General features: G+C 38.8%; 1 protein-coding gene across 3 annotated transcripts in view; it reads left to right on the plus strand.

Moving 5' to 3' along the window:
• The window catches only part of LUZP2 (leucine zipper protein 2), a 459,231-nt gene that overhangs the window by 374,395 nt on the left and 57,054 nt on the right, over nucleotides 1-27,782 (plus strand). For all 3 annotated transcript variants that reach the window (XM_014848672.3, XM_014848664.3, XM_070491364.1), the window contains exons 8-9: nucleotides 13,269-13,343; nucleotides 23,614-23,778. In XM_014848672.3, coding sequence (XP_014704158.1) covers nucleotides 13,269-13,343; nucleotides 23,614-23,778 — 240 coding nt within the window. The remainder of the gene's footprint in view (nucleotides 1-13,268; nucleotides 13,344-23,613; nucleotides 23,779-27,782) is intronic.

Raw genomic sequence — 27,782 nt, forward strand, 5'->3', positions numbered from 1 at the left:
ACCATTAATAGATCATCAATTCCCATGTCTGTTAGAGGGAAGTGCAGCCATTGTCTGTCATGTCAATTAATTGCCAGAGAAAAGAGATTTACGTGATGGACTGAAAAGGCTCCTAGAGGAGCATTAAAGGGAGGACTCAAAATCCTAAAAATGTTCAACTATATAGAGAGTTCTTGTAAACCCTGAGGCTCTTCAGACACAAATCAGGAAAAAAAAAATATGTGGTGTCAGCATCAAACGTACTCATTTGCTCATGCGTTCATCCAATATTTATTATGCATCCGCTAGGTACCTGGCTCTAGTCTAACAATTATCCATTTAATGGTTTGCACAACGGAAGCCATCTGTATTGTGAGCGAGCCTATTGTCTAGTGAAGCAATGAGACATTAACAATCAGATCGATAAATGGATAGGTGACAACTATAACAAGTAGGGATTGAATTTAACCAGTATGCATTAATAAAGGCATGCAAATTGCTCAAATATTGAAGCACTTCTATACCAACTGGTAAATAGCTATTTTCTCCGTCATCCTGGAACATCTCCTCCACCTAGCATCTGGCTGACATTCAGCAATAAATGCTAACACTTACTGTAGCAGTGGCTCTGCCATAACACCCTGATGACCTTGCACATCTCCACATCAGTCACATAGGCAAAGCTAACCTCTAGTTTAACCCAAGCCTTGGTGGAATGCCCTGTGATCCCCATGAAACATGGAAGGATAGGTGGTCTTGTTAGTAGCTGTTAAGACTGTTTCTCGTCTGCCTCCCTATCTTGCAGGAGGCTGTGATGAAGCAGTTTCCCATCCACTTTCCTAATGCCAGTGAGGCATGTGCGATGCTTTCCGTATCACACCTCTCCCCTCCTCTGGTTACAACAGTAGGCTATAAAACTGCTTTGCGTTGTGTAGAGTTGAATCCACAATGGCAGAGAGACTCACCATTTGTCTCATCTGACACGTGGCACCCCTAGTTTGATGTCATCCACTGATAATATTGACATGGATTGCCAATGCCATGCTGATCTTCCTTATGGTTTCAGTGTGAGTGATAAACTGTCCAAATTAATTTGGGCTGATGTCTCTTTCCTGGTTGAGTCTACAGGAGTGTGGCAAGGCTTCTTAGATGCTGCCACAATGCTGCTGCTTAGGGACTGCTTGACTGCTTGACACCTGTCAAGTGAAGAACTCCCTGGACCCTGCCCTAACATTCAGGGCAGAGTTAGATTTTACCAGCTCATGTCCATACAATACCAATCATTTTATATTTTGACTATCATAACTGGTGAAAGTAATAGGAAGGGAAAATATAGTATTTCACAAGAGAATGTAACGAGGATGCTAAAATTATGTTTGCAGTTCAGAAATGGATCTCTGTGAGAATTAGCATTTCAGCTGGGATCTAGGGGATGATTAGAGATTGACCAGGGAGAGTAGGGCAGCGGGGACTTTTCCATGATTCCAGGCAGAAAGAGCAGGTACATGTGAAGATCCTGAGGTGTATAAGAATATGCCTCATTCAATGGAAAACATAGACCAATATTAGAGAAGAGAAGATATGCGAATACCAAAAAATACTCATAAATACAATAATAAACAGCAGGTACTTTTTATTTTAATTTTGTTCAGCTCACAATTATTTGAGGTAGCTATTAATTCCTATGATTAATCAGCAAGCTATCTGTGTAGTTTCAAGGACCACTCCTCATCCACGATTTTAAGATACAAATATATCTTGAGCTAACGATGCCTGCCTAAGAAAGGCACAGTTCAGATAACCTGCATTTCTTCTTAATCTCTTTAAAATTAATAATTAAATAGCATATTATGGTCTGGGGCCATTACTTCTAGCAGTTACTGCCTCCTAGAAAACTTAGAATAGACAAAAACAAAAGAGGTTCGTAATAACTTAGGTACCCATTTTCATGAAAGCAGAAGTTTTCATTTTTAATGACAGTTGTGAATAAAACTTCCAGACATTTTTCAGAACGTTTTAGAATTTCTAGGCGTGTGATTTAGAGTCTAAGTTAAGATCTAAAGAACCAAATAGAGTATCTAGAAAGTCCTATCAGGATTCCCAGGACAGACATAAGGAACAAAAGCCTACAAGTAAGATGCTTGGGAATTAAAGATGATTTGCCCGTGGCGGCCATCTGCTCTGGAGTGGGACTAGTGGATGGGTGGAAACCCACTCTTCCTTGCTACCTGCATCTTTTTCTCTGTTTTTCTTTTATATCAATTCTGCATACATAATACAAGTTCCATTGTATATTTAAGAACTTATTTTTTAGTAAAATGATGGTGTAGCAAATGGTCTGTGAAATTTACCTGTAATTAAAATAAATTTTAAAGGGTAGTTGTCTGCTGGAAACTTCATTTCTTCAGCTTTCTCCCCAGACCTGCACTCAAATTTGTGAGGAGACAGTATATGACATCTGTCAATTTTGTTGATTCACTTAAAAATTTCTCTCGAGTATCTCTCCGCACAAAGAAAGGATATTAATAAAATCCGATATCCATTGAAAACAATATGCCCACACTTCAATAACCCACAAAAAAGATGAATGAATTCCTACAGGTTTTTAAAACAACAATTTCTGAGTGAAAGATCAAACATGAGATTATAAAATTTGAAAGAGATTTTGAAGAAAAGTCATAGGTTACTAAAATTTAGCAGATGTTCTTTCCACTCATTGAAATTATTAGTGTAATAGCACCATAATTTTACATATAAATTTAAGAGTTATACCTACCATTTTGAAAAGAGATTTAGAAACAGAATTTAAGAAAGGAGCAATGTAAAACGTATATAAAACCTTAACTTGGTTTATGTTTGCAAAAGGAAATATAATCAGATGTTAATTTCTCTACTTTGCTACATTAACTGGGAAGCACCCGAGGGGTTAGAAATTCCTTTAGCTAGAAGACACATTAAAAATAATCTGCTCCAAAATTCTTATTTTACGTATGAGGAATCTGAGATCAAACTGTAAGTGGCAAAGGTCATGTAACAACTCTGACTCAGAGATTGTTAATGTCTCCTGTGGTAATTTTTGGAGAGTTCTGGTGAAGAATCAAGACATTATGGTTAAGTGTTCTAGGCAAGGAAATGGTATTTTCTTGAGATTTTAATTACTTGACTTGATAGTTAATGATGTTGAACATGTACTCATGAGCTTATTGATCATTTCTATATCAGTCTATTCAATTCTTTGACCTGTTTTTAAAATTTCCTTGTTTTCCTATTGTTGAATTTAAGTTTCATTTATATACTTTGGATATAAATCCTTTGTCTGATGTGTATTTTACAAATACTTTCTTTCAGTCCATGGCTTCAGTTTTCATTCTCAATAGTCTATACTGAAGAGCAAAATGTGTAAACTGATAAAGCCTAACACTCTTTTTCTTTTATGTTTGTGCTTTTTTAGTCTTATCTAAGAAATCTTTGCCGATCTCAGGGTCATAAAAATTTTCTTCCAGAAGTACTATATTCTTATCTTTTACATTTAGGTTTATGATTCATTTCAAATTATTTTTTGTGAATAGTGTAAAGAAAAGTTCAAGGTTGGTTTTACACACACACGTGTACACACACATATATAATCTCCAATTGCTTTAGCACTGTTTACTGAAATTATTTTTTACACATTGAATTACACTTTTGTCTTTGTCAGAAATCAAATGGCTATGTATATTTTCAACTGGCTATATATGTGAGAGTAAACTTCTGGATCGTCTTCTGATCTATTGTTGTATATGTCTATTCTCATGCCAACACTACACTGTCCTTTTTAATGTAGCTTTACAGTTAGTCTTGAAATCAGATAGCATAAGTCCTGCAACCTCGTGCTTTTTTTTTTTTTTTTTTTTTAAAGATTTTATTTTTTCCTTTTTCTCCCCAAAGCCCCCCGGTACATAGTTGTGTATTCTTCGTTGTGGGTTCCTCTAGTTGTGGCATGTGGGACGCTGCCTCAGCGTGGTCTGACGAGCAGTGCCATGTCCGCACCCAGGATTCGAACCGACGAAACACTGGGCCGCCTGCAGCGGAGCGCGCGAACTTAACCACTCGGCCACGGGGCCAGCCCCAACCTTGTGCTTTTTTAAGATTATTTTGGATATAGATTTTAGAGACAGCTCGGCAAATTTACAACAAGAAAAAAAATCTTGTGGGAACTCTAATCTGGTTTGCATTTTATCTGTCAATTAATTTGTAGAGGACAGATATCATAATAATATTGAATTTTCAATTCAACAGCGTTTAATATTTCAATTCATAGACATGGTATATCTTTCCACTTATTTAGAATTTCTGCCTTTTCTCTCAGTTATGTTTTGTAATTTTCAACATAGAGGTTTTTCACATCTTTCATTAAATTTTTTCCTAACAATTTTGAATGTAATTTTTCCCTTTTTCGCACTCTTCTTCTGTTATTCCAATGCACATATGCTAGTGTGTTTAATATTGTTCTAAACATCTTTGAGACTTCCCCTCTATATGTTTCTTCAAACATTTTTTTCTCTTCAGAATGGATAATTTCTGTTGGTGTCATTTCATATTTAGTGCTCATTTTTTCTCTCATCTTCATTTTTTTGATAAGTCCTTCCAGTTAAATTTTCCTTTCTGGAATTTTGATTTGGTCCTTTTTTATAATACAGTTTTTTATGCTAAGATTACCTATCTCTTCACTAATTAAGAACATATTACCTGTAATTTCTTAATCATATTTTTAATAGCTGCTTCCAAGTGTTTCTCTGTTAGATTCAACATGTGGGCCACCTAGATGTTGGCTACTATTATCTACTCTTTTCTTTGGCTTTGGATCACGTATTTTATTTCTTTGAATACTGGTAAGATTTTATTTTGTGCTGGATGTTGTCATTTGTACATTACAGAGATTCTGGCTTTTATCTTCTGAAGATTGTTCATTTTTGCCCCATAATGCAGTTAAGATACTGGTATTCACCTTGTTGTAGAGTTGGCTTTATGCTTTGTTGGTGCAGTTATGTGAAAAGTCCAGGATCATACCTGAGCCCCTCTCACACGACTGAGCTAACCCTCCAGACACCTGCGCCCACCACCCACCCCCACCCCGGCAGAATCTCGTCTAAGTTTTTAGACTTTCTTAAGGTCTAAAGTGGACTTCATATTGGCAAAGGACTCAGTCACCATTTTCTGTAAATGATGACATGGTAAATATTTTAGTCTTGGCGAGCTATATGGTCTGTATCACAACTACTTAAATCCACCAAGGTAGCGCAAAAGCAACTGACAATTCATAAATGCATAAAGGTGGCTGTGTTCCCATCATATTTTCCTGAAGAAAACAGGCAGTGGGCCAGAGTTGGCCTTTGGGCTGTCGTTTGCCAACTGCTCCTCTAGTGCATGTCTACTAATCTAAATGCTGCCATGTTGATGCGGTGGTGTTAATAAGGCTTAGGAGTGTCTCTAGAATGCTAACATCCTTCTGCAGTGCTCAGCCTCTAGTGTGTCTGTTCGGCTGTCAGCTCTGTAACAGTTACTTTGTGACTAGCCTTGTGTAATATATTGTCCTGTGTGTGTGCAGCCTGACTCTCAGCCAAGGGCTTGCAAGAACATCCCTCTAAACCGACTCTGAGAAGCCCCGCCCCTGCACACCTCGCTCTTCTCTGCTGCCCTGCCCTGTGTATTCCAGCTGTCTAATCTGCCACAAACTCTGACCTCTGCCTCCGCAGCTCCTGCAACGACAGGGATCTGCTTGGGCTGCAGCCCTTTGCACCTAGGTCAGGACATTGTCATCAGGCAGAAAGCTGGTGGAGTCAAGGGTCTCGCTAGTGAGTTTCTCATATTTCAAGGCTCACAGCCCAGCATAATTAGCTCCGAGTTGCTTATGGGAGGAGAACTAGCCCAATACCAGTTACTGTGTCATGTCTAGAAGCAGCAGTTTTGAATCTTTTATTTTTAAATAACAGAAAATATAAATATCTAACAAGAATTTAATTAATAAAAATGAATTTTATTTACTCACGTTAACTGAAAATGCAAGGTTCATTTGATTTCAGGTGTGGTTTGACTGAGAAGGTTTCAAAGTCATCAGGTGCTGTTATATATTTATTTGGTTTTTTCTCTGTGCTACTTTCTTCTCTAGGACAGTTTTAACTTCATGTTGTTCTCTTTTATTCTAAAAGTAATGCCTATTAGAGCTTAGACTTAAACATCCTCGTGCTATACTCCCAGGAGAAGGAAAGAATATAGTTTTCATTCACTCAGATGAAGAAGAGAGACAGCGTTCATTCCGGAACCCACCTGCAAATACCTTCCCGTCTCTGGCCTGCCATTAATTAGATGCTGAAACCCAAGCACAGTCACCTTACGAGGGGGTTGAGATAGAGTCATGGCTTTAAGAAATTATATCCCCAAATCTGGAACTGAATGTTGAGATCATCTCTCCTAAAATGTATGGCTGAGAAAGGGTATGAGGCAGCTTCCTCCAAAGTGTAGGTGTTCTTGACGGGAGAAAGCAAATCAATATCAAGGATGTAAGAAAAAATTATTCCACGATAGATTTTCTTTAAATAGCCGTAAGTGCTATATAAACATATTTTTTTAAACATACATGTGATGGCAACATGATACTTATAAAAATTTAAATTTGAGTAAAATTATGTATATTTGATCTTATTTCCCAATAGAAAGACTTATTGAACTTTATAACTTTGATATATTAAAATTTGCTTTCAATAGAACTTATAACCAGATGTTGTACTAAGCTATTCCTGTGTAACTTGAGATCTATATTTGGTCTTTCTACATGTATTATTCATTCAATTCCAAGTCTTTCAGTATTCCTCTCAAGTTATTAATGTTGAAATAAGCAGGTGTGGCATCGAAGAATCTTGTGGCTCAAGATAATCTTGGGGGGCTGGCCCAGTGGTGCAGCGGTTAAGTTCACACGTTCCGCTTCTCGGTGGCCCAGGGTTCACCGATTCGGATCCTGGGTGAGGACATGGCACCACTTGGCAAAAGCCATGCTGTTGTAGGCGTCCCACGTATAAAGTAGAGGAAGATGGGCACGGATGTTAGCTCAGGGCTGGTCTTCCTCGGCAAAAAGAGGAGGATTGGCAGTAGTTAGCTCAGGGCTAATCTTCCTCAGCTCAAAAAAAAGATAATCTTGGTATTACAACTTTGTACTTTGATGAAGGTGAGTAGAAGCTGGTAGGCATTGTTGACTTTCTGCCTCCTTAACTCTATGGGAAAATGGAATGCAGAGATGATGGTGGTGATATGGTGGTCTATATTATATCTCTTGAGTATTACCCACACCTTCTGGGTTAGTGCTGCTGAGCAGGGAGCATGTGCTTCACAGAATCATACATAAAAAATTCAATCCGATGTCCACCTACCAGGTACAAGTTTCTGAGTACTTGGGAACATCTCTTTTAGGAGTTCGTTATCCTCACTGGATGAATAAACTTAAACATACAAAATTCCTCTAATTTTCTGAGTGGTCTCCAAACATTTTTAATTATAAATCTTATCAATAAATTTTGAGCATATGTCATTCAATATATGTAATTTATTAGTTATAAATTATATACACTCATGTCTTTAGTAGTTAAGAGGGCCAGCTATGGATACAACTGCCTGGGTTTGAATTCCAGATCTGTTATATCCCAGCTGTGTGACGTTCAGCAAGATATTTATACATCTGAGCCTCGGTTTCATCATTTAAAAAGGATGGAACACTATGCACCAGACAGAGTTGTTATGAGGAATATATATATATATATATATGCCACAGGTTTAGACTGTTGTTGTTATTGTCCCTATTATCATGTTATTATTTTACTGCCATATTATGTACATTATAAACATAGACAAAATGGAGGAAAAGCAATGATGAGATTTAGAATATGCATAAATCCAAGTTGTAATTTTTTTATATTCCACAACTATGAGATATTTTAGAATAAGTGTGTAGAATACAGAATATTTTACAATACAACTTTTTTCCAATATTAAAATTTAGAATTAAAATGTGGAATATCTGATGTTTTCTTCCCATACTCCAATGAAACTTCTCTTGTATTCACCATCCATATTTCTTGCATTATTTGCTGGAACATGACTGTATGTTCTCATTGGTTCCGAAATGTGGGGTATGTACCACCTTTCTAATAACAAAGTGGCAAAGCTGTTGCTAGAAAACATCTAAAGATTTCTGATCGTATTTTGCAGATGCCACCTAAAAGCCTATTATAACATGGGCCATTATTTCTAGGACTCTAAAAGACTCAGCGATTGTAGTTCTCTACTGACCCAAGTCCTTAAGAAATGAGTCACAGCAGTCGTCCAAGTTTGTTTATTGTAACTCTGTAGTGGCAAAACCCTGGGAGGATGCTCTGTCCTGACTTCCCCATTCAGAGTCTGTATACACACTTCCCTGACCGGGCCCTAGGTGGGACAGTTTCCACTTTGGTCTCTCCAAGACTAAAAGGAAGGCCAGACTAGGAAAGAGGGTGGCTAGACCTCAATATGCTGAGGCCCCTGTGGCGCTTCCTTTTCCTGTGTTTTATCAGAAGATGACACAGCTGAGACTGTAGCACTCGAAAGTTTGGCTGGTCCTGTATCTCCTCGGTTTAGCCCACTACAGTCAGGGATTGAATTCTTTTAAAAGCCATTTACTCATCAAGTGTAAGGCACTGCTAATTGTTAAGACTCAGTGACAACAAAAAACAGTTCTTGTCTCTCATACCTTGGTGTGTAAAGCTGGTTATCACTCACTAGAATTTCAATCTTCTGGAGTAGATGAGACAAAGTGGAATTATTTTGCATGTCTCAGGAGGCAAGTCAATCTGTGACTTGCTTAAACTGCTTTCTGTGTCTTGGTGGGCAAACTACCCACCCATCCACACATACACACACGTGCGCACACACACACACACACACACAAACACACATCAGTGTATCCTAGGCACTATACTTGGTTTAAGGTGAACCATGATTTTGGACTACATTTCTTGGCTTCTGAAAAAAATCGTTTTCTGACTTGAATTTCAAAATGTTTGTTATAATTTTATGTTGCTATTGCTTGGAAAAACCCTGAACCGTCTGTGTCTCTGGTATGTTTACTGTCTTTGATAATGAGAATTTTGGAGCCAACATCATTTCTTTTCATACCTGGCTGCCAGAAGTCTGGGAGCAAATTTACAGCTCAGCCAAGACCAAAGGATAGAATCCGTTATCAGAGCCTCCTTCGGCTGTTGCCGCCCCTCACCTATCTTCACATCCCGTTCACAGGGCATATCTGTTTTCTATAGATCTCATTGTTTTACTTATGTTTAAAATTTTAATACTTCTAGTGTCAAAATTGTTTTAGGTCCTTTTTAGAAGAAGGTAAAATATAAATATTTTTATATTCTGTAAACCTCAGGGAAACTCACCAGAAAAATTAAAAAGAAGACAACTTACCTGGCGGAAAGGGGCTGGGGAAGGGTTAAAATAAATTGTCAACAAGTTTCCAGAAACACTGAATCACAAACCTAATGTATGACAGAAGAATTAGAACCTTGCAGATTTAGCCATTGCTGAGATTTTGTAAAAGAATTCATTGAAATGTCAGATAAAATGTAACTGTCTAACATTACATCCTTTCTGTTGACTTCATCCACCATAGCTACGCATTCAACTTTCCTAGAAGGAAAAAAAGACACTTTTCACACTAAATACAGCACAGATGTCATCTTTTGTGATCTAGCTCAATTTAAGGTGGATTCTTGAGAAAAACAGCAGGGGAATGCTCCAGAAGCAATAGACTAGACGGTGGAGCCAAATCAGGCTCCAGCATCTTGTGGTCTACACAGTCTTGGCGCTCTGAAGCTACATAATTTTTTTCTAAAGTAAATTAAGATTAGAATATGGACTCTAGCTTCTAAAATGTTATAAAGCTCAAATAAGAAAATGTACTTGTATGAAAATTAAATGTTATAGTTTTGGGGGGTTTTTTTTGAGGAAGATTAACCCTGACCTAACATCTGCCACCAATCATCCTCTTTTTGCTGAGGAAGAGTGGCCCTGAGCTAACATCTGTGCCCATCTTCCTCTATTTTATAGTGGGATGCCTGCCACAGCATGGCTTGCTAAGCAACACATAGGTCTGTACCCAAGATCCAAACCCCTGGCCGCTGAAGCTGAGTGCATGAACTTAACTGCTAGGACTCCAGGCCAGCCCCAAATGTTATCATTTTCTGTTGTTACTCTTATTAGGAAGAAGAACTGTGACTTCTCAGGCCACACTGAGGAACCCCTTCTGTGTTCTCAGCTTACACACGCTTTCTGTTGAGCAGCTATAATCTCATTCAGTGACTTTCTCTTTATATGCTTGCTGCCCATGTACATGTTCAACTGCGTACACAGATGATGTTTCCTTCCTGGGCTGAGGACAATCAGTCACTCCATAGATATTTACTCAATGATTGAATGTGAAGGAAAGCTACTCTAGAATCATGACTAGCCCCTCTTAAGTAACCCTATCCTTTATTTCTCAGGAGTTAAAATGAGAAAACAAATTTGACCTAAAACAAATAAAATTCTCTATCTTGTAAGACTCCCTGTCTTTCATAGGTCTTCTAACGGCTTAATACTGTTATTATTTTCTATAGTTTTATAACAGCCATGTATGCATTAAGCCTGGAGCTGATCCTTTCAAAACTAGGTGCACAGTGTGATAATGTGGGTCAGTATCTGCAATCCCTGCGAGTGCTTTTCCTCACTCTTTTTGTAACCTTCTGTCTCCTGAGATCTCTTGGCTAGATTTTACCAGGTTCACTGAGTTCTTAGAGGACGGAAATTCTTGAAATCCTGGGAACTGGTGGCAAGATAGCTCTCAAAGGCACATTTACTATTTCTGTTGGAATGCATTCTGCCTGCCCTGCTACAAGCTTCCTGGATGGCTATGTTGCGGTGCACCCTGAAGTCATTCTGCAGGAGTCCCCTCCTGTGGATGACTGGAATAGGGCTGAAACTCACACAAGGATGCAGAAGGACCTGAGCCTATGCAGACGCCCCCTGGACTGCAGATAACTGATGGCAGCATCTGGGGAGAATGGCTGCCCACCAAAGAGGACCCTGAGAAAGAAAATACCATGAGAACCTGGGGGGAGGCAGGAGGGCCTGAGACAGGGCAATGGCTGAGTAGCACAGAGGTCCCTTCCAGCTGGTGACCAAGAGTGTCAGTGGCACCGAGGCTGGCAGGGTCAGGATCACCCCCTTCCCCTGACGCTGAGGAAGAGCTTACCACACCCACTGCCCCACTGAGGCCCACCCACTGTCCATCCCACTGTCCCTAACTCCTGTCCTAGGCTGAGGAGCCGGGACAGACAGAGGGGCCACTCTTCCATCGGGGCTCAGTCCCATGGACAGAAGCTGGCTCAGGCAGGGCCTGTGCCACAGCAGCCAGGATGGTCAAAGCAAGAGTCCCTGGTGCTCAGGGGTTGAGGAATGTGGCTGGTCCCAGGCAGCAGGGACGCCTGACGGGTGGGCAGGGTGGCCTGAGCCCGGGGTGGAAAAGTGAGACTGAGGCCTATGGTCCTGAAGTCCCCCTGATGTGGGGTCAGGCAGCGAGGAGGTGGGAAGGACAGACACATAGCCAAGGGGGGTGTGGGTCGGGGCCTGGGTCTCCAAGCTCGTGGGGGATCACCTACATTTAGGTGCGCTCCTACTGGAAGCCTACTCGGCATCAGCTCTCTCTCTCTCCCTTTTTTTTTTATTCTGAATGATTTTATTTTTAAGCGTTATAGAGACATTTATACGTGCACAGAGGATGTATTTCATGTACACGGATTAGGCAGCTATTTAAGGGCAAGCACCCACTGGGAAATTATTTTCTACAAGAATAAAGCAGAAAATAACACAGCTCAATTTAGGACATGAAAACTAGACATGGATACAAAGAGTGGACATAGCGTTTTATAATGGAGAACAGTCTCTTCACCCCCTCCTGCCTCCTAGGTGGTCACCATAGGGGAGAAAACCCTCTGTCCGGAAAATCAAGGACAGAGCTTCCAGGTGCTGGTTCCCAGAAGGCGAGGGAGAGAAAAGAAGACCACCAGACAAATGGGCGCTGTGGTAGTGGGCTACAGCCTTGCCACAACCCGCAGCTTGTAGCACCCGGAGTGTGGCATCCTGGTCACTGAAGAGGTGATGCGTCCCCTGCTGCCCACCTCTCCCCGGCAAACTCAATCCCCTTGCCTCACAGGAGCATCAGAAAGATCCTGTGTTCCTCCAGCTTTAGATTCTTTTCTTTGGCTAGATGTGGGAGACAGGCAGAGTCCAGAGGTCTAGAGAGGTGCCGAGCCATGAAGGGAGGCAGGCTCTTCCGCAGGTCCTCTGTGAGCCCGCTGAGCAACTCCTGTCAGTACATAGCTACAGCGTACAGCTAGGAATTGGCAGAGGCTGGATTTTAAAACACTGCTTCCAAATCTGAGGCCATTGCTCTTTTCCTTTAAAGCACAGTGACGGCATTTGTAAAGGTACGGAGATACGGTGGCATAGAGAGGTATATTAAGTTAAAACTCCATAATAAAAAGAGTGACTATTACTGTATTAGTCTGCTCAGGCTGCCAGAACAAAATACACCAGAATGGGTGGCTTCAACAGCAGAAATTTCTTTTCCCACAGTTCCGGGGGCTAGAAGGCCGAGGTCAAGGTGCAGGCAGATTCAGTTTCTAGTGAGAGCTCTTCCTGGCTCACAAGCGGTGCCGTCCTCACATGGCCTCGCCTCTGCGTAAGCCAGCGAGAGAGAGAGCAAGCGCTCTGCGGTCTCTTCCACTTCTTCTAAGGACAGTAGTTCTATGGAGTTAGGACCTCACCTTTATGACCTCATTTACTTTTAATTACCACCCTAAAGGTCCTATCTGCAAACACAATCACGTGGTGGGGGCGATTAGAACTTCAACATGTGAATGTTAAGGGAATGTAATTCAGTCCACAACCTCTAGAAACGTAACTGATGGATTTATATCACAAGGATTTTCAGAGACTTGAGCTGGAACTCTGCAACTAGACGTTTTGGTCCGGTGAAGTATTTAGTGCATATGCATCCAGAACACACCATTTTCTGCAGCTTAACCAAATGACCATGTAATACAATATTTTTAACCAGAATTCTAAGTGAATTTCATGAGGTAGTTTTTCTTTTTTTTATTCTTTTCAGTGAATGACAGATGCTTAAAGTGGAGGGGGAGATTATAGAATTTACTGAAAAGATTTGCCTTTCTTTCATTTTACAGGCGCAACAGCTTACTGATCTGGAACAAAAACTGGCTGTGGCCAAAAATGAGCTGGAGAAAGCAGCTTTTGACCAGGTAAGTTTACACCTATAAACCATCATAACTTTGCCTTTAAAAAAGCAGACAACGCTAGGGTATATGCATGGCTTCTCTTGATTTATTGATGCAATTTGAGATGCTGGGCGTGTGAGATGGTTATAGAATTCATGAGTGCTTGGTATTCCCTTTGGAACCCGGTACTTTCCTTGTTTTGCAGCTACAGTAAATTGACTCAAGGCTGAGGCTCTGTGAGTTCATGGCTTCATTTTTCACCTTACTGGTCCATTTGTTCTATAACACAATGAATAAACATGCTTTAAAGCACCAGCAAAGATGCCGTGTATCAACCTGAAATGAATGACATATAAAGCAAATGGAAGCAGTCATTGACACTTTTCATTTTGGACATTTTAAATCAGAGTTCTGGGGGTAGAGGCATAAAAGAAGAACGTAGCTCTCTTAACCAACTCTGTTCATATAAAGATAATGCCAGAGTGGGTGACAGTTCACCTTTAATATAGCTTTACTGAAATATAATTCACGTACCAGAAAAATCACACTTTTAAAGTTCACAAAGTTGTGCTACCATCACCACAAATTCCAAAAGATTTTCTTCACCTCTTTCTACTTCGTTTATTTCATTTTGGTTTTATTAATCTCTTGTTGTCTGACTATTTTGTGTGTTCAGGATTAACCACAGCTCCCAGCTGATGCCGACTTTGCCTTTCAATGCTCTTCACGTGCAACGTGCGTGGAGAACAGGGAACTGGAATATGGACGGGGAAGTATAATACAGAGGAAGGGATTGGTCATGTCATTCAGAGTTACTGTTCTGCTTAATGGCTATGATATAGGGCAAAATTTCTTAACGCTTCTCACTCTTTTCTTTTTTCATATTTAGAGCAACTTTGTGAAATTGTGGGAAATAAATATTCCTTTTTTCTTTAGTTCACTCAGAACAAAAGGGTAGAGAGGTTTTAAAGTACCTTATTTCTTCATTCAATCGGCATTCATTTATTGAACATCAAAGGTAATTTTCTCTAATCCCTAGAACGAACATCCAGAACATATTAGTACAGGAAACTCGGAATCTGAGAAGTGGACCATGACATTTCAGACTCAAGGAGACAAGTTCCCCATTGCTCTCAATCAAAAGTGTGGAAAATATGTGCCCCAGGCACAGGGCCAATCCAGGAGTAATCTGCATTTCAATAAACCCTCAAAGGATCTTCTGACTGAGATCAATACTTGATTAGATTGGAGTTATCAGCCATCATTCCATCTAAGGTGGAATTGTAGGCCCTCGCTTGTGGAGGTATCACCTTGAGACTTTTTGATTCATTTATACACAATATCTGACATGTAATAGAAATATTTCTAGATATGTGGAGAGGGCGTGCCATCTGATCAATAAAAAGAAGGGAAACAAGAGAAGCAGGCCTGGAGCTGATTCAGCTGTGGGAGTGAGAAAATAAATACTCACAATGTTAACAACTGTGATTTATATATACACATATACACACACATATACAATAGTATATTATGTTCATAAAGTAATATATATAATATATGTAGCAATAGAAGAAAAATAAAACAGATAAAAGGATAAAATTTTCACTAGACTTGGAATCTATAAAAACAAACCAAGTAGATATTCTAGAATTAGCAAAATGTAATACACGTAATTAAGAATGTAACTGCTGTATTGGATGATTAGACATTGTAGAGCTGAAGACAAGTGGAACAAAAGGACAAATAATACCAAATACAGGTGCCAAGGTGCAGAAAGTACCAGTAAACAAAAAGATTAAGAAATGTATAAGACAAATTCAAAATTTCTAAAACATTTACAGTTGTTGTCCCAGAGGAGTGACAAGCAGAAACAATATTTGTAGAGATAATGGCTAAAAATTTTTCAAAGTTTTGAACGACATGAACCACAGATTCAAAAATATAAATAACCCACAAGGCAGGTTAAATACAAAGATAACCACATTATAGTCAAATTGTTGGATATAAAAAAGATGAGCTAAAATAGAAAATGAATAGTAAAATGGTAGATGTCAACTTAAGTATGTCAGTAATTATACTTTTTAAATGGTCAAAATATGCCACTATAAGGCTAAAATTATAAGATGATATTTAGCAAAACTTCGATTCATACAAAAGACACTTTTAAATGTAAAGAAATAGGAGGTCTGCAAGTAAAAGAATAGAGAGAAAAGATAAACTACGCAAACAATACAAAGTAAGCTTGGGTAGCAATAGGAGTATCATTTAAAGTCAACTTGAAGTAAAGTATTTTCAGTGATAAGAAGGGAGTCTCATATGAATCAGTCCAAGAGGAAGCTATCATAATTAAATCAGTATGCATACAGCAATATTCCTTTAAAATGCACAGAAATTTTTAAAAAGTGCACTTGAGACCCATGTACTTTTTCATTGTTTGCTATGTTTCAATATAATTTATTAACCAAGTAAAAGACGAATAACCTCACCAGAAAAATGGAAAAGTGAATATCAACAATGACATCATCTTAACACCATCAGATTGGTAAAAATTAAAAAGTCTGATGATACCAAATTCTGATAACACTAGTGGTGGGAGTGTAATTCTTAAAATCAGTTTTTAAATTCATGCACCTTAGAATTTGTACTTATCCATATGTACTTGGAAACATGCAGATGGACATTAAATACAGCAATGTTTGTATTAATAATAAGTGGAAATGATTCAAATGCTTACTGTTAAAGTTAATTATACAATTCATATATTTTCTATAATCATTTTCAAATTCTAATCACAATTTAATACTAATGAATAAATATGAAGATGTTTGTATCAATATTGATACATTATAACGATAGTGTTGAGTGAAAACAATTCAGAATTATATGTATAGTATTTAACAATTGTTCAAATACAGAAAACACATTTTGTTTTGATTATATATCACATAAATAAAGTAGAAAAATACATATCAAATTCATGGATGTAACTGCCTTTAGAGAAAGACAGAGTGAAATAATACCAGGGAAGGTGACAAATACTTCTACTATTTCCCAAATGTTTTGTCTTTCAATGACTATATGGATACAGATAGTCTTTAATTCGTACACATTCATATATGTATATTGCATGCATTATATACATCATTATATAGTATACACATTGTACATATAAATTAGATATATGGAATACATGGATATGTGTATATTACAAATATGTATTTGCATGTACTATCATATATAATGTTTTCTACAATTATATACATATTATTTCATATATAGCAAATATGTAATCAAAATGACTTTATGTTTTAAATTCTGATTGATATTTACCTGATATTTGTTATATTTCTTATGTTGTTCTCTATTTGCCCCCATATTTTACAAAATAAGTTATTTTTAAAAATGGAGACGGTATTCCGTCTGCCGTCAAAGACTTTTCGTTTTTGTGATCACAGTTTAGTGACCATTATATTTAGAAAAATAAGCAAGTAAGATGAGCGCATTCATAGACTTCTTTTGCAATAATATGCTGCATACATTGAGAAATTTTGTAAAGGAGGTTCCCTCCTAACCACCAACTTAAACCATGGGTGTTTTGACATAGAATGGAGGAGCGGGAATGTTTCAGGCTGATTCAACTTGGAGCTCTCGTGGTATCTCCCTCTTCCTGTGTAGTAGTTGTGAAGGACAAGCCTAAAATTCTGCCTCCCAGAGATGCGGGTCTCCCATAGGCATTTTCTGGACTTAGGTATGACCGAAATGTCTTCACAGGTAACATAGTCAACTTTTCAAACAGGACATCTAGACAGTATTGCAGTAGACGAATTAGTAAGGACATTTTGTGACTTTTAGTGATATTCCTTCTTAAGGTTTAAATCTTTGGGAGAAATTTGGCTTTTGAATGCATAACTAGATATTTTAACAGCTTCACTCCTGTGTAATTGTCTTATTTTATATTTATTCAGGTAATTAATATAATATTTAATAGTTTTAGGGAAACCTGCCCCCTGTTTTGTAGACTAAGTCAAAGATAATTCACCTTTCTAAGATTCCAGCTTTATGAGTTATTTTTTAAGTTAAAAAAATTCTATGGATTTATGCTAATCTCTGAGCATATCCGACTCATGCTACGTAATATTACTTTTCAAAAAGGGAAATGTCTCTTTACAGAATTGGTAGAATCAGAAAATCAGAGGTACACATAATATTAAAGTTCAACTAGAACATCTCTTTTTGGAATCCTTTCTCTGGCATCCCTGCCACGATCTCTGCAGTACGTTTTAAGTCCTAGAAAGACGTTGGGATCCCACGACGCTGAGGCATGCCAGTGTCCTCTGAGTTTTTAACAACTCTGACGTTTGGAATTTTCTTCCTTACTTTGTCTTTTCCCTGACTTCAGGTAATTCATTTAGTCAGTCAGTGGCTAAATAGATTTGAATTTTGTGTGACCACCATGTGCTAGGTGCTGTGGGAAACAGAAAACACTTATGATACATGGTTTTGTGTTCCACATCTCTCACAATTTTGTGGGGCGCCAACAATTAGGAAATAATTGTGTGGGGAGCCATGAGGTCATAGTGATGAAGGGTTGGTGACCCGAGGAGTTGAAAGAAAGATTTCTTGGACTCTCAAGATCTGGCAGTAGTGCTCTTTTATTTAGAGAATAGTGTGGAATAGCATGGGGACAGGGCCCATGGGCAGTCAGAGCTGCTGAGTGGGGACAGGACCCATGGGCAGTCAGAGATGCTGCTGGCATGGGGAGCTGCTGCTGCCGCCGCTGGCATGGGGACAAGACCCATGGGCAGGCAGAGCTGCTGCCGGCATGTTGCTGCTGCCGCTTCTGCTGCCAACATGGGTGGAGAATAAGGCTAAATTTAAGGCATAAGTATGTGAGTTATCTCTTTACAAGACAAAGGAAAAAATATGAAAAAAGTTAAAGTGGTATCAGTGCAGGTGGGGTCTGGTCATTGGGTGATCCCATGACTTTTAGACAAGAATCAAATCGGATTAAGTAAATGTCAGAAGCCACCACCCTAAATCAGTTACATGAGATTGCCAGACAGTAACCAACTTAAGTTCTTGCCTTCCCCATTAAGAGTTTCTAGAGACAAAGTCATCTCCCTTCTTTCACAAATGCAAATGTCTCTCAAAGGGCAAGCAAATTCCAGTCCTCGGAGCCTGCTTCTCATCTGCAGTTTTAAAATTAACCAGCCTAAAATAATCCTCATCAATAGAAGCACAGAGAATGAATATGTATATTTTAAGTCCTTGCGGGTTATAAGGACTGGTGTAGTCATATATTATTTCATGGACACATTATAATTTGGCCTGAGACACAGAACTCAGGGTTAATGTAGAGTTTTCCTTCCTTCATCCTACCTATTCTATCCTTTCCTCCCCTCCATTTCTACTTCCCCCCACCACCGTGTGCCTAGCCCACATCATGCCACAGTCCAGATGCAGGATGAGAGGCTGTATGTTGCAGTGTTTAAATAAAGGTCTGCAGAGTCAGTTGGTCTGTTCAAACCATAACTCTTCCGCTGACCATGTTCGAATCCCTTAAACTCTACGCTTCACTGTAAAATGGAACCATAAAATTCCTTTATAAGAGTGATGAGAAAATAGCATGCATCCAGAAAGTAAAATACTGAGGAGAACTCTTGGCACATGGAAAACACTCAGTAAGTACAATAATTACTACTCTTAGTAAATGAGATCAGAGACTGCCTCTCCGTAGTCATAATTTCTCTCTTTAACCTTAAGGATCTTGTCACTCCTTTTGCTCCAGTGATCTATAAAAGCATTTCATATTATTGGAGGTTGATTTCAACAAATCTCATGTAAAGTATGTGATGGGCTCACAAACTGCAGCCATAAAGTCAGGTAGAAATGCTAGCTCACTTCAAAACGGATAAACCTACAGTTGAATGAAATCGCTCTTCACCACTCTCCATCATCTTTATATGAGACTTTTTGCTCTCTTCAGGTGTCTAGCTACTAACAATGTTATATCTGGGCTTCAAATAACCTTAAATACCCCATAAATATTATGAAAACAACATCTTCACACTCCAACTTGGTTCTTATGACATATTTAATGAAAGAAGTCTCAGTTTACTATTACAGTATAAACAACAATAATCTCAAAATCTAAGAATCAACCTTGGTTTTCCAAACAACCAATTATTTATTTGACAATACCTTATGAATAATAGCTAGGCTCAGCTACTGGAATGCAGAAACAGCTCTCTGGTATGGAAATCTATCTTGTAAACTTTCATGTTAAAAAAGATTTTATTGCATCTGACCCTCACAAAATTTTGCCCAGGAAAGCAGGCGTTATTACATCTGTGTTACAGATGACACAAGGAAGCCGACCTACACAGACTCCTGGGACTAAGCAGTAAAGAATGAGAACTCTTTTTGCCACAGCATATGTGGCACATGGCAGGAACATAACAAATAGTTATTGGGTGAATAGGTAAATGAAGACCTAACTTCGTAAATTATTGAATGTGCTATACATCCTGCATACAAGGGACCTGGAGATCACCTAGAGTAGAGAGGCAAAAAATAATGAATGACCTTCTGGGAGTCAGAGAGCTGATTTCATGGCAGAAAGAAAGTTGACGGGAATTCACAGCCCTGTGTGGTCTCTGCAAAGCCAGCAGCTGTTACTGCACCCAGATCTCTCTGAGGACTTCACGTTGTCATGCAAATGAGTTAAGATGGACATGAATAACACCTTGTGAATTTTTATTTGTCAGGAGATGAGAAATTAGAGGCACAGTTGTCTTTGCAAGGAACATCTTCTTCCCAGAAAAATGCTTTTTTTCTGTATACTTTACACAGTTTATGTCATATTTCATTGGATGCCATCTAGCTTCAGTGAACTTCAAAGTGAACAGTAGCCTGCAGTTTTGAATCAGGCTACAGCTAGTGATATAAATGAAAATGGAATGATGCCGTGGTGTAAAATCATTGTCTGGGTCCTGCTCATGGAACTGGGTCAGGCCAAACTTGAGTAGGGTCAGTAATAGGCTCTATTAAGTTATAGGAACAAACTAGAAAGCTGGGAGGTTTTTTTGGTAGAAAGCTGACCAAATTAGGGCAGAGTTGCTCACAGCAATCTGTGGTCTCTGGCAGGAAAAATCTACAATGTAATCAAGGAATGGAGCCAGAACCTAAGATAGGAGACCAAGTCACAGGTTTGTGGACCACAAAAGAAATGAAATCAGAAGCTAAGAGACTAAGAATAGGTTGAAACATAAGAGCAAAGATAGCTTATTACCATGGCTCTCAAAGGGGAAGAGTTGGAAACTATGTCTAAGTGATGTTGATTCTGTTATCTGAGATCGTCCTGACAATGTCAGAAGACCACTGTAAACAGATGAGATGATCACTCCAAAGTTCAGATAATTAAAAATATAACATATACACTCATCCCCATTTATTGTTTCCTCAGAAAAGGTCTTGCCTAAATATGTTGACTGAAAATCAATATTTGAAACTATTAACTTGACGCTGTTCGCTATTTATTTTCAACATCCAAGTTCAGCCATTAATTGGGAATTATGGCAACAGATACCTCAAGCCTGTTATAGATCCGCCTTTTAGATATATAGCGTGTTAAGAAGAGCAAAGATATGAATACAGTGAATACAAGAATCATCATCACTTCTGGCATGATTTGAACATGGGAAGTCAACATTTGAAATCCACATTAGCTTTGAGTCCTGGCCAAGACCTGCCTGACTCTATCACATTAGCTCCATCTCCATTGTCTCTCTATAATATGAGAAACAGAAAACGTATTTAAATTGTTCAGTGCCACCTGGGGTATTTCACTCCTGACACAGCAGCCAATACTGTGATCTCCTATTCTGTCGTGAGACAAGGGAGGGTCAGCCAAGATTATGAGAAAGAACCAATAGGAAGAGCAATCTGAACTATGACTTCATTTCTTTTTATTGATGTAGCTTGTTAGTTTCCTTCTGTGACATACAGAAACAACATTTTCACCTAAGTTTTAGGTCATTTATTCAAAAACCATTTTTGTCAAGTCCCGTCTAATGTTTCAAGGATTGTGTTAAGTGCTAGATACATAGTTCTGAACAAAATAGCCAACTTATACATGTGTGTACATACATATGAGTTAAAAATTAGTGATAAATTATATGAAGGAAAAAAACAGGCTAAATCATAGAAAATAATGGGTTGAGGTAAGGGCAAGAATTCAGGGACTCAGGCAAGCAAATCAAAGAGATCATTTTGAGTAAAACCTTTCAATATCTAAATGTCATCTTTCAGCTTGGCCACCTCCTGTCCACTTAATGCTCTTCCATCCTAGTCCTTATCAGATTCTTATTTTGTCTTAGTCAACTTGACAGAGCAAGACTAATGAGAAGCAAATACATGTCTGTCCTAGTTCTTATATGTTTCCAATTGCTGCTCTCACTGCTGGTTTTTCTTTAAATCTCTTGACACAACCAAAAGAGAGAGTTCTTAAACTGCTATTCTAGCAATGGACACTCTCATCTTAAAGACAAATATTATCATATAGCACATGTGAGTAGAAACACAGAAGTAGGCATTAGGAAGAATCTAAGTCTAGACACTACTCACAAGAAATTAACCACAAAGGCTTTATAGGATGCGGGAAGCAAGGGAGGATGCTGTGTGAAGGTGTACTCCTGACTGAGTATATAAAAGGCAGTAGTTGTATTGGGAGCGTACCACTTTGACAGGCAGAGACGACAGGCCTTGCTGCTTCATTGATCAAGGGGTCACTGAAAGGGTAAACTCTGCCTGTGCTTGGGATCTTGGCCCTAGTACCTAATCTATCTCCTCATCTCTCTTGGCCCAAAGACCACATCTCATGACTCAAAATGAATGTTTATGTGGCATTGTCTTTTTAGGACCTATATCCATGCCCCAAATTCCTCCTGAGTTACCATGAGATTTCCCAAAATTTGTATGCCTCTCTTCACTGAGGAACCTGAGTGTCTGTTTGGCCACATACCAAGTTGGGTAAGCAGGTATGGGATAGCTTGCGGAAAGACTAAAGAAAAGACCCAGAGATAGCAAATGAGACATATAGATTTATTGGGAGTCGCTTACAGGGACTGTCCAGTGGCGGCCAGCAGGATAGAAGTGTGCACCTGCTACTGCCCTTGAGAGAAGCTTGCTTAAGTAGGCAGAGGAACAAAGGCTGCATGCTTGCCGATGGTAACTGTCCCTTTATGACCTGCATTCTAAGGACCAGAGCCCCACCAGAGGGCCTCATGTTCCCTGAGACTGTGATGTCCTTTGTGCTAACTATCCCGTGAGAAGCAGCTGGGTTGGCCAAGCCCAGGACTGTTATCTTGAGTGCTGGGCACAGTACAGACAAGGGGCTTCAAGGATGCATGTCTGCTGTTAAAGGGCACTCAGACTAGTGCCCCTATTGTATGTCTCTGTGCTCAACTTTGTTATTACTTTTTTTTACCTTATCAGCATTTAAAAATATTTTTAATACTGGGAACTGGGGGTTAGATGGAAGTTAGAGATGGTTTTCTATGTTAGTTCAGTCCAACTTGTGATGTAAACCAGAAGTAAACCAGTCTGAAAACCTTGAACTTTCTTTTCTTCAAAGTAAAACAATAATAATAATGCCAGTTTCACAAATGTTTGAAAGCATAAAATTACCTCTTGCATGTGAAAGTGCTTGGAATATTGTGATATCTTATTAAATAAGAAAGTGTTAAGATTATCATTTACAATCACATCAGATTAACTTTCACCACATAACAAGGCCCAGAGGAAATAAGAGTTTTATGAGAAACAAATTTATTTGCCCAATATCTGGGGAAATTGAGCAGAGGTACAGGCTAATCTGGGAAATACAGGGGCCTACGTTGCTAGGCAAACCATTTGCAAGAAAAGAGGTTGACACTAATAAAAAGATGGCAGGTTTCTAAGAGGGACATTTCTACTTCAGAGGGACCCTTAGAGTATATTTTCTCACCAGCAAACGATCGTGATTGAAATAATGTCAATTCAAGGGAGAAAAGTAAAATATGTCTCTTTCAGTGTTCAAAATATATCATGAAACACACCAGCTCCTAAAAACAGACTGAACGTGCATTAAACAGGATGTCATAATGGAATTCATAAACTAGGCAATTGCATTTGAAAACTTATAACGCATTTGTGTGGGGACGAGTGTAGATTAGGAGGACAGGGAGAATCTAATCAGATAAATGGTGGCCAGAGCCACATGGAAACATTGTGATGGCTTTTTCTTTTTTTGCAGGAGGCGCAGCTGAAAGCAATGAAAGAGACCATACAGCTCTGCCTGTCAACGGTGTTCCGCGATCAGCCTCCCGCTTTGAGTCTATTCAGGGTTAATCCAACTCAGATGTCAATTCTATCCAAGACAGTTGACCCTAAGATTCCAGATGCAGTCACAGAAGGCGAGGTACACTTTATTCATGCTTTGAAAAGTAATATCAAGTAATGTACTGTCTTTATAGTTCATTCTGTATCATCATCAAGGTGGATCCAGGTAAGGTGTCACATTCATTAAAAGATTAGGAAGTAAATGGAAGATAGTAACCCAGTTTGTAAAGTTTCCATGGTCACTTGGAGAACACAGGAAGACAACTTTTCTTTAGTAGAGAGCCAGCTGCTTCTTACGCAGGATTATCTAATTGTAAAATAATAATAATAATTATTATTATTCTAAAATAATATTCTAAAATTATTCAAAAATAATAGAAATTATGTTTATTATTGTTTTACAATTGTTAAAAGAAAATATCTTGTTATTACATTCCAGTATACACCAGGTGTTCACATGGAAAATATTTTCTCCTAGGGTATAACCATCATCCTCACAAAAGTGGATGCATATTTAAAAGTTCAAGTCCACAGTTCTCAACAATGCCCGCACATGACAATCCCTTGGATTTTGTGAAACAATTCTGACGCTCCCCTCAGACCTATTAAATCAAATTCTTTCTGGTTTGGCCCCAGTCATCAGCATTTTTTAAAAGCTCCCCAGAAGATTTTGAGACCAACTGACTTAAGCAATTTTTCCTCCAAATCCCCGCCAACCACGTGCCGGGGCTGCTGTTATTTCAAACCTTAGAACCTTCCATTTTGCAGCCCCTAGGTGTAAATAAATCCTGAATAGTAATTGGAGAAAGGCGTTTAGTTTCAGGCAGTATGTTTGCAAGTGCTGGCTCTCCTGTCACTTTCCATAGGGTCACTTGCTGTTAAAAGGAGTCATATAGATACCAGTCCGACTTCTGATGCAAATCTCTGGGGCTGGGCCCAGGAACACCTGAGAGCCACCGAGGCAGATGCCCAATGATAAGATACACCTGAGGCTTTCTTGCTGCTTCTGTCTGTCTTTTCCTATTTTGGGGTTTTGGAGCTGTGGGCAAACTGTAGATTAGTGAAATACTATTACTAATTTCAGGATGAAGAGTCAAAAATAAATGAAATAAAATAAGTCTTCTAATGTTCTGTTTTCATCTTTAGTCAATTCACGGACTGCACAGATTAGTGGGTATAATCTTAAATTTCTCTGGCAAAAGTCATTTAAAAATATGTATTTCCATCTTTATCATATTATTCTATTTGGTTTTATTAGGTACTGAAAGATCTTAAGATTTTCAGGCCAATAATTTTCTCCTTTTTCCTGTCCCTTCTTTGAAAACTCTAGGTCTAACATGTTTGTTTACTTAAACAAACTCGGGGAAGAAAGTTGCATAATAATGACTTTCTTATACTTAGGAAAAGTCTCAGGTACATTTATTGAAACTGGTTGTTGGTTCAGTGCACAGCTACCCACGCAATCTCGCCACTTCCCAGGAAGCCACACTCTGCCTCCACTTGGTGTTAGTCTAAGGGAGGAGGGAAGGCTCAGCACTATGAAGTCTGATGACTTCGGGGAAAGGAACTTTGTAATTTGATGGACACATTACACTTGTCTCCAATTCAAAATATGTTTATGTAAGCCCACTATGAAAACTGGGCTCCTATGACCCTGAATGTGTGGAGGAAATTACTGACTGTTACTTTAATTGATTTACTATCAATAAATATATATGTCCTGCCATTGAAATAAATAATAAACATTTTATTATTTCTCTTGGCTCATCACAGGAAAAGATAGGGAGCATTTCGATGAGCCTGGCTTGGGGATTGCTCATTTTTTGAAAAACAATAACAGGAAAATCCAATTGTTTAAGATAAAGTTCAATAAATCTAAGTTGATGTGCTGTAGAGCATTCTATTTTATAGATTAGCATTAAAAGCTTCTCTGGTGTTTATGTTTTGCCCATATTTGTTATCTTTTCAATAGTGGTGGAAATTGTATTTTGTGTATACTTGGGGCTCAATCTCTATGCAGGCACCTTGCAGATAATATTTTAAAACTCCTGAATAATGTGTTTGGAGTGTGTGTAAGAGAAACAAGCTCTTCAGTCATGGAATAATTTTATTCTCCATACAAAAAGGGTAACTTTTAAATGAGGACGTTTAACTGGTGGGTCTTCAGAGTTGGCTAATTATAGCCATGGTGAAACGATATGCGTGACTGAGAGTTGGAGACAATGACACCATCTAACCTCTCGGTGCCTCGGTTTCCTCAGCACCTATCTCAGAGTGTTGTCGTTACAGGAGCACTAGAAATAATAATTCTTCTGCCTTTCTGTGATATACGGCTGGTCTCATCTGCTTTCATTTGTTTGTCTTAATCTTCAACTCTTCTTTGAAAAAAGAAGAGTATTTGGTTTTTCTTGAAATCTGTGAAACACATCCATTAAGCAGTTTTCAACCTACATCTGGAAAAAGACAAAATAGCCCCCCCAGTGTCATTTTATTTATTTTCCTTTCAGAAATTGGGTAATGCAGTCAAAAACTTTATTGCATCATGCATGTGTGTGTATATGTGTATGTAGGCATACGTGGCTATACACATATACACACATGTAAATATCATATACATACACACATGTGTATTCGCTGTGGATTTTCATTAGACCCATTAGCTGCAGATTTCATTAGGAATTCAATATTACAAGAATTTACCGGCAAAAACTTAAAAAATAATTTATATATTTTTAACCCCTACTTTTTTTTTTAAATTCTGGAGCATGCCTGCTACATAACCTTTTGGTCCTATAGCTTATGTTTCTGCCGAGGGCCATCAGTCAGGCCTGTCAGCCTCCTTTTCTTCATTGCATCCTTCATTGTTGTGATTCCTGCTTCTCTCTGATTTGAGTGAATTTTTCGTACTCTTCCAGGTAGAATTATTTTTTCTATTCTCAGTGCTGGGATAACACAGTGTTTACTTTTTACGACTCTTGGTCCTGCCTTGAACGCAGTGATGACTCCATACTCCTCTTTCCATAAAGGAGATGACTATGCTTAGCTCACTGATTTGCTGTTCATTATTCAGTGTCCAGAGCAATGTTTCTAGAGAATTCACCTGAAATGCTTGTTGTATTTCTGTTTTAGTCAGCTCGAGCTGCTCTGACAAAATGCCATAGACTAGGTGATTTAAAGAACAGACATTTATTTCTCACAGCTCTGGAGGCTGTGAAGCCCAAGTTCAAGCTGCTGCCAGATTCAGTTGTTGATAAAGTCCTTCTTCCTGAGTTGTAAACAGTGCCTTCTAGCTGTATGCTCACATGTGGTCTTTTCTAGGTGCATGTGCATGAAGAGAGAGAGATCTTTCTCTTCTTTACAAGGGCAATAATCCCACCATGAGGGCCCCACCCTGGTGACTCATTCTAACCCTAATTACCTCCAGAAGCCCTCATCTCCTAATACCATCAAATAAGGGGTTAGGGCTTCCGTGTGAATTTTGGAGGACAAAACATTGAATCCATAGCAATGCCTCTCTTCTTCTTGGATGTTGTCCTGGTTTAGAAGTTAGAAAATATATATTATTGAGTGTTCATTTAGTGCTTAGTATTTAACTAAACTGTTTTCCATCTGTATGCCAGGACTGTGCTCATTGCTGGCAATGTATGTTTGAAATGACACAACTCTGACCTTTTGCAGGTTGTAACCTAATTCTCTGTAAAGAGAAAACAAGAAAAAAATGCAAGGGGTGTGTAGTATATCAGGACTTGTGTGTGTGTGTGTAATTCCGTATTCCAGATAGCTTTGATTAAAGATAAAGACTGAGGAGCTACTTGGCTCCAAATGCACGTGAGATGATGTCTTTGTTTTGTCTTTGTTATGAGATTGTGCATTTGTTATGTAGAAAATATTGTTTCAACAGAGAGATGAATAGCAAAGGTATGAGCCAGGAGACCTGATTTGCATTTTGCATAAATGACTCTAACTAGAGTAGAAACAAGCAAAGCAGTGACAGTTTATGTCACTGATCCATTCAGGAGATGACAGTGACCATGGTACAGAAATGGCGATGGGTTTCCAGATGTAACTGAGGCAAAGAACTGC

The sequence above is a fragment of the Equus asinus genome, chromosome 20, assembly GCF_041296235.1.
Source record: "Equus asinus isolate D_3611 breed Donkey chromosome 20, EquAss-T2T_v2, whole genome shotgun sequence".
NCBI classification, from domain to species: Eukaryota; Metazoa; Chordata; class Mammalia; order Perissodactyla; family Equidae; genus Equus; species Equus asinus.